This window comes from Magnolia sinica, chromosome 6 (assembly GCF_029962835.1).
Source record: "Magnolia sinica isolate HGM2019 chromosome 6, MsV1, whole genome shotgun sequence".
Taxonomy (NCBI): Eukaryota; Viridiplantae; Streptophyta; class Magnoliopsida; order Magnoliales; family Magnoliaceae; genus Magnolia; species Magnolia sinica.
This window is the reverse complement of record NC_080578.1, coordinates 44,360,553-44,369,015: the sequence shown is the minus strand read 5'-3', so window position 1 is coordinate 44,369,015 and position 8,463 is coordinate 44,360,553. Positions and strand designations below refer to the sequence as shown.

The following is an 8,463-nucleotide window of genomic DNA, read 5'->3' as shown; positions in this document are numbered from 1 at the left end:
GGGCACACAAGATATGGAATCAAGTGTGAGAGAACGCTTTATTCCTTGACAAGTACAGCCAACGGAAAGCTTGGGTAAACCCTTCACGTAATCCTTTCCTCCAACCTCTGGCAACGAATATGGTTCACTTCTTTATTTCCATGCACGTACAAGGCCCACTTTTTAACTCCTATATAATTCCTTCTCCAATCGTTAATTCTTCAAAGCACCCCCCTCTCTCTCTCTCTCTCTCTCTCTGTCTCTCTCCCTCCAACCATGGCATTCGACACAAAGACATCCAATTCCAAGGCCGAAGAAGACAACCAAAGGCGGATCGACCGTGAGATCAAAGATATGGTCTCGACACTCACCCAACGCCTCACTGACCTCCAGTCCAAGTCCAAACAACTTTTGGGCGATTCCTCCCACATCGACGGCGATGACGAGCATGGCATAAGAGTCGTCACTCTCGCAGGGAACAACACTGGTGCTACCATGCGGGCTGATCTAGGCGAGCTGCTTGATGGCCACGGTGTCGATCCTCATGAGTTGCTGGGCGCATACACGAACAGCAATTATCAGGCCGTGAACAACTCGATCATGATGGACGGGAGTTACTCGGCTGAGGACCCGGGCGTGCATGTGTTCATCTCCGACTATGTTGAAGAACATGACCAGGGCATGGAAGAGCTTGCTAAGATGAAGGAGAGGAAGAAGAAGAAGGGACATTCCAAGTCCACCAAAGAGAACTCATCGGACAAGGATTATGAAAAAAAAAGTGACGTGGAAGCACTAAACTAATTTATACTTGTCTGTGAAAATGGGTACTTGAGTTTTTAAATTTAGGCCGCGTTTGGATGAACCATTGAGTTGGATTATGATAATTTAATAAGAATTGCTATTATGTTGCTTTTAAGTTGGACTTGAAAGGAATGTAAGTGCAATTCCACGGCTACTTCCTCAGTGGGTAGGCAGGAAATGTCATTGAGATTCGGTCATTTCCTCTTTAATAGACTGAAAATTATCGTAACGTTTGGATTGGGTTTTGCATCCAAACGAGGTCCTGAATACTGATACTGTTAAGCCAGTAATATTTGGATTCATGTATCGTCTATTATGATGACTTGAAAGCTAGTTTCTTATTATGATATGCCAATAGTGCTGTTACAATGGTCTTTGTTTTACCTTTAGATTTTGGAAGTTTTGTGGGCTTTAATTTTGAGAATTTTTCTTTTTCTTTTTTGGGATTAGTGAATGATGGAAACGAATTCGGGTTGAGATTATGGGAAATTGACTGTACTGACCTTGATGTATGGTTAAATTTCCTAAAGAGATTCAACCTCTCAAATATTATGTAAGTGGCCTTCTGACAAGCCTTCGAAAGTTACTCGGACCAAAATGCCCTTGTCCTTGTTTATGATTTTTTAGGGATTAAGAAGTTACGTCATATTTAATGCCAAGAAAGTGATGTATACGAAACCCTTTTTTGCGCGTGGGCAAGGACCAAACTCATGCGGCCCACATTGATGTATGTGTATAATCCATGCCACCCATCCTTTTTGCCGTGTCATTTTAGGGCTAGGGCCAAATATCAGCCTATCCAAAGCTCGTGTGGGTCACATAATAGAAAATAATGGTGACAATGGAACCCACTGTTGAAACTTTTTAGGCTTACTGTGACGTTTGTTAGAAGTGGACATTTCCCAAGTCAGGACTTTTTGGGCCCATGGGGAGCTGACAGATAAGGTGGACGGAATGGATCACCCCATTGTGGGCCTTAAGCTATTGTACCAATGACTATCATTTCATTTGGTAGTAAAGAAAGTGAACATGTAACAATCACGACCCATATAACATGAAAATCACGACCCATATAACATGATAACTACGACCCATGACAACCACGACCCATGACAACTATGACCCTTACCACATTACAACCACGACCCTTACTGCATTATAACCACGACCTACAACCACGACCTGGGTATGGGTTGTGGTTGCCATGATATATGGGTCGTGGTTATCATGAGGTAAGGGTCGTGATTGTCATGAGGTAAGCTCGTGGTTGTTATGCTATATGGGTTGCACTCTTCATTTTATAGGCCTTGCTTGGCAAGGACCAACTAGTGGGGCCTATATTGATGTATGTGAATAATCCATGTTGCCCATCCTTCTTGTTGTGTCATTTTAGGTCTAGGTTCCAAATATCAGCCTGATCTAGAGCTCGTGTGGGCCACATAATAGAAAATAATGGCTACAATGGCACCCACTATCGATATTTGAGCCCACACGAGCTCTGGATCAAGACGATATTTGGGTCCTATCCTTAAAATGACATGGAAAAAAGGATGGGCGGCATGAATTATTCAAATACATCAATGCAGGACCCACTAGATGGTCCTTGCCAAGGCCTATAAAATGAAAACTACGACCCGTATAGCATGACAACCATGACCCTTACCTCATGACAACCACGCCCCTTTCTTCATGAAAACCACGACCCATACTCGGGTCATGGTTGTAATGCAGTAAGGATCATGGTTGTAATATAGTAAAGGTCGTAGTTGCCATGGGTCATGGTTGTCATGTTATATGGGTCGTGGTTATCATGGGTCGTAGTTGTTATGGGTTGTGGTTCTCATGTTATATGGGTTGTGGTTCTCATGTTAAATGTGGTAAGTGAACATATAACAACCGTGACCCATATAACATGAGAGCCACGACCCATGTAACATGATAACTACAACCCATGACAAGCACGACCCACATAACATGACAACCATGACCCATGACAACTACGACCCTTACCACATTACAACCATGACCCTTACCGCATTACAACCACGACTCGGGTATGAGTCATGGTTGCTATGTTATATGGGTTGTGGTTTTCATGAGGAAAGAGTCGTAGTTGTCATGAGGTAAGGGTCATGGTTGTCAAGCTATATGGGTCGTAGTCTTCATTTTATAGGCCTTGACATGGACCATCTAGTGGGGCCTACATTGATGTATGTGAATAATTCATGCCGCCCATCCTTTTTGCCGTGTCATTTTAGGGCTAGGACCCAAATATCAACTTGATCCAGAGCTCGTGTGGGCTCAAATATCAATAGTGGGTGCCATTGTCACCATTATTTTCTATTATGTGGCCCACACGAGCTTTGGATCAGGCCGATATTTGGAACCTAGCCCTAAAATGACACGGCAAAAAGGATGGGCGGCATGGATTATTCACATACATCAATGTAGGCCCCACTAGATGGTTCTTGCCAAGGCCTATAAAATGAAGACTACGACCCGTATAACATGACAACCATGACCCTTACCTCATGACAACCACGACCCTTTCCTCATGAAAACCACGAACCATATAACATGGCAACCACGACCCATACTCGGGTCGTGGTTGTAATGCGGTAAGGGTCATGGTTATAATGTGGTAAGGGTCCTGGTTGTTATGTTATATGGGTCGTGGTTCTCATGTTGTATGGGTCGTGGTTCTCAGGTTAAATGCGGTAAGTGAACATGTAACAACAGCAACCCATATAACATGAGAATCACGACCCATATAACATGATAATTATGACCCATGACAACCATGACCCATATAATATGACACCACAACCCATATAACATGACAACCATGACCCATGACAACTACGACCCTTACCACATTACAACCACGACCCTTACTGTATTATAACCACGACCCAGGTATGGGGTCGTGGTTACCATATTATATGGGTCATGGTTTTCATGAGGAAAGGGTCGTGGTTGTCATGAGGTAAGGGTCGTGGTTTTCATGCTATACGGGTCGTAGTCTTCATTTTATAGGCCTTGGCAAGAACCATCTAGTGGGGCCTACATTGATGTATGTGAATAATCCATGCCACCCATCCTTTTTGCCATGTCATTTTATGGCTAGGTTCCAAACATTAGCCTAATCTAGAGCTTGTGTGGGACATAATAGAAAATAATGGTGACAGTGGAACCCACTATTGGTATTTGAGCCCACACAGCTTTGGATTAGGCTGATATTTAGGTCCTAGCCCTAAAATGACACAACAAAAAGGATGGGTGGCATGGATTATTCACATACATCAATGTAGGCCCCACTAGTTGGTCCTTGCCAAGGCCCACAAAATGAAGCCTATGGCCCATATAGCATGACAACCACGACCCTTACCTCATGGCAACCATGACCCTTACCCTGGCAGTGGTTGTAATGCGGTAAGGGTCGTGGTTGTAATGCAGTAAGGGTCGTAATTGTCATAGGTCGTGGTTGTCATGTTGTATGGGTCGTGGTTGTCATGGGTCGTAGTTATCATGTTATATCGGTCGTGGTTCTCATGATACATGGGTCGCGGTTGTTACATGTTCACTTCCTTTACTACCAAATGAAAGGATAGTCATTGGTACAATAGCCTAAGGCCCACAATGGGGTGATCTGTTCCATCCACCTTATTGGCTAGCTCGCCATGGGCTCAAAAAGTCCTGACTTGGGCAATGTCCACTTCTAACAAACATCACAGTGAGCTTGGAAAGTTTTAACAGTGGGTTCCATTGTCACCATTATTTTCTATTATGTGACCCACATGAGTTCTGGATAAGGTTGATATTTAGGCCCTAGCCCTAAAATGACACGGCAAAAAAGGATGGGCGGCATGGATTATACACATACATCAATGTGGGCCCTACGAGTTTTGTCCTTACCCACGCGCAAAAAAGGGTTCTGTACGCATCACTTTCTTAGCATTAAATACGATGTAACTTCTTATTCCCTAAAAAACCATACAACTACTGAAACAAGGACAAGGGCATTTTGGTCCGAGTAATTTTCAAAGGCGTGTCAGAAGGTCACCTAAGGAATTGTTGAAAGGTTGAATCTCTTTAGGGAATTTGACCATACATCAAGGTCAATACGGTCAATTTTCCTAAGATTTTTTTAGCCACATCAGTCTTGACTTTCTGTCGTTTATATACCATGGTTTGACATATGGTCCAAAACTGGTACATATCACCCGCCGTAAATTTCTAGGCTCGGGCTTGGACCTGCTCTAGTAGGCCCATGCAGGGCTTTGGATCCGTAACAAACCTAGAATTTTGACCAAAATAGCCTTGTGGTATAGCTAAACGTTCCAAATATCGGAACCTTTAAAAATACCCTAGCTCTCTCGAACATCTTTTGTAAAAAAAAAAAAAAAAGGGATAAAATTGCCCACTAGAAGGTAAATCCGATCCATTCATTTTCTTTGTGGCCATTCATTTATATTAGAAGATGGTAACCTTACGTTGATATGGTCTATGTGTGGCCCATAAAACGCTATATCCTTTACCAGTGTCTGTTCACTAACAATTGTTTTCTTGTGATGTGGTTTATATGACTAGGGATATTGGACATTCTTCCAACCATGGCCTTCCATAAAATTTTGAGAATAATGGATGAGTTAATTCCACACATTAGTGATGGTGGCCCCACATACAATATATGAACTCTCCTAGATAGGCAAACCATTGCCTTTTACATAGCCATTCTTCTTTCTTCCAGGGAAAGCTATGGTCGTGGGACCCATTGCCACTCTCTCTTGAGTGTTTCTCTCCAGTGTTTCTTTGGTATTTCTCTTTAGCATTTAATTATCTGCAATTCTTCAGTGTTTATTCGAAAGCTCATTCTCTTTAAAGCTTCATCCACCACTTAGTACACTATATTTTTCAGCGTAGTGGTCCTCTTTTTTTTTTTTTTTTCATTCTCCAGTGTCCCTTTCAACATAGTGAACTACAATTTTAGCCATTATTTAAGGTAACCTTAAATCTTCAGTTGACATTATCATGTGTTAAGGTCTAGGTTGTGATGTGTTTAGTGTATAGGTTGACATGTATTTAGGGTCTAGGTTATCATACATGTAAACAACAATATGTGTAAGGATCGAGGTTGTCATCCATTAAGAATCGAGGTTGACAACCAGTGTAAGCAAGGTTGAGCTTATTATCCATTAAGGGTAGATATTGTCAACTTATTCAATAAGGGTCGAGGTTCTCATCCACTAAGGGAGAGATTGTCAACGTATTCAATATAAGGCAGAAAGGATTAGATATAAGGCAGAAAGGATTACATAAAATAGAAAAGTTTTACATTAAATAGAAAAGATTAGAAGAGAAGGAAATAAGAGAAGGAAGGAAACTCTTGGCCAAGACTTACTATGCTTGAAGAATGAGAGGATGCCCCCTTTTATAAATAGGGAAATCCAGATTTTTCATTATTTCATGTCTATTACAGTGACCATCGAATAAGAATCTAGATTTTACAAGTTTTCGATTCTGTTACAGTGTTCTACCGACAGTACAGTATTACACAAAAGATAAATTGTTATAGTGTTATTGAAAAGGTGAGCTTAAGAAGTGCTGAATAAAAAAATAAATTAGAGATCTCAATCGCACTAGTATTGAAACAATGATTTAAATTGATTCGTAGGACAACCTTCACCCAAACAAGTTAGGCAAGACAACCTTATTTCAAAAATATAATAAGAATTAAAATCTCAAATTGAGCAAGAGTAAATAAAACTATCTATTACAAATATTCACCACTTTTGCATAAAAGAAATTACAACCATTCACCACAAAAGTAATAAAAAACATCCACCACAACACCAAGAATTATAGTGGTTCGGTGTGTTAACAACTGTTCTCAAACAATCACACCTACTCCACTCCCAAGATTACTAACCACTTAATTTCAAATTTTACTATGAATAAGGTTTTCATATGTTCACCTTAAAGCCTGATACAGTTGTGATTTTAACGGGCTGTCACAAACAAAGAAACCTCTCACTAAGATTTTCTGACTTATCTCAGAAAAACCAACTCTGAGATTTTCTGGCTATCTTAGAAAAACCAAATACAAAGTAAAAAAGAATACTTATCTTCACTATAGAAGAAGCTATAGTCGAAGAACAATTTTCTTGAATTACGAATGTTTAATGTTTAGTCCAATAGAAAAGGTCCAGGGTTCTATTTAATTTTAATTAAGTTTAAACCAAAGGCTACTTGCATTAATTTCCTTAAATCTCAATAAGAATAAACACTCTTTTTAAAATCAGAATGGCAGAGTTTTGAGATAAAGGAATTAATGAAAAAGCTATAAAAAAGATTATAAATACCGCTTGATAGCTTGACAATAAATGGGGCTTCTCTCTCTCTCTATAATGCCTCGGTTTTCAGAACCCGAGTATACAACTCATTTCCTAAAAACCCGGGTGTTAATAATTGGATAAGTGGCATTCAAGTAAAATCAAAGTGCAATACCAAAATCAAGCATAGAATAAGCCACAAACCAAATGATGATATCCTGGTCACTAAGTTGGGGACCCAGATACAAAATCTTAAGTTCAAATGTTTTAAATAAACAAACAACATCTACAACTACTGATTTAATCTGAAGTACTCCGCCGTTTCTGATGCAGCTCCTCCTCGTACAATTTCTCATCCGCTCCAACTGCATCAGTCCTGAGATCCGCACCATAGTCGCTCATACTTACACCTGCATTCTCTGTTCGGTTGAACATTTTATGAATGAGTGGCTAACTCAGTGTGAATTTCCCTCAAGACTACACATCGTAGCCTTATACAAGTATAACATGAAAGAAACAAGGCATACAAACATAAAAAAAATGCAGTCTCATTATATACATGGATGCATGAATGCATCATCGACCTAGGGATGCTCATCCAGCCGGCAGTTGGGCTTGTCACCCATGCAAAAGGCTGGTCATCAGTGTAACACATCACGTATAACATAATAACCAAACCATCATACATCACGTACGTAGATCGATAATCGGTGGTCTGACAGCTAACGAAATGACACCCCAATAAGCCTAAGGGCACGTGCTATAACATCTAAAAATATCCACCCGTCATCGCCAATATGTCATGTATGCATGATTAGCTAGGCCATTATTAGTCCAATTGCAATCAGTCAATTTAATAAAGCTTAAGGTCACTATGTGGGGCTCATCACCCAACATAGGCGACGGCTCAGGCATAGTGTCTCATTCTACCATCCCCGGCCCATGAGTCTACCACCTTAGGGTGTTGGTAGAACCCATCAATGTGTGGCCAATCAATTTTCAATGTATGGGAAACTACCATTGTATGCTGAGTGAGAATGAAATGTTGAAAATACTAAATACAACGATTAAATAAGTTGGTATGTATGATTCAAATACGAATAAGCAATGACGATAAAAACTTTGAATGGTTCATTTCATAGTCAGGTAGGTGGAATCATCCCATAGATGGTAAATCCCATGAATTAAATTACCACTAACATAACCTCTATGTTGAGGTTCTATTCTTAGCACAACCAATTTCATTGCACCCTAAGTACGAACTATCTTTCATAGGTAGATGTTCCCTTCTTTGACTAGAGAGATTTGATCCATATGTGTCTTCCAAACAGTACAATAGTATATGAGAATA

At 40.3% G+C, this 8,463-nt stretch overlaps 1 protein-coding gene across 1 annotated transcript; it reads left to right on the top strand.

Moving 5' to 3' along the window:
* Window positions 1-215: 215 nt before the first annotated feature.
* LOC131248720 (uncharacterized) lies at window positions 216-1,163 on the top strand. The gene has a single exon (XM_058249137.1). The coding sequence runs from the start codon at window positions 256-258 to the stop codon at window positions 778-780; it is 525 nt and encodes a 174-aa protein (XP_058105120.1). The 5' UTR covers window positions 216-255; the 3' UTR covers window positions 781-1,163.
* The last annotated feature ends 7,300 nt before the right edge of the window (window positions 1,164-8,463 follow it).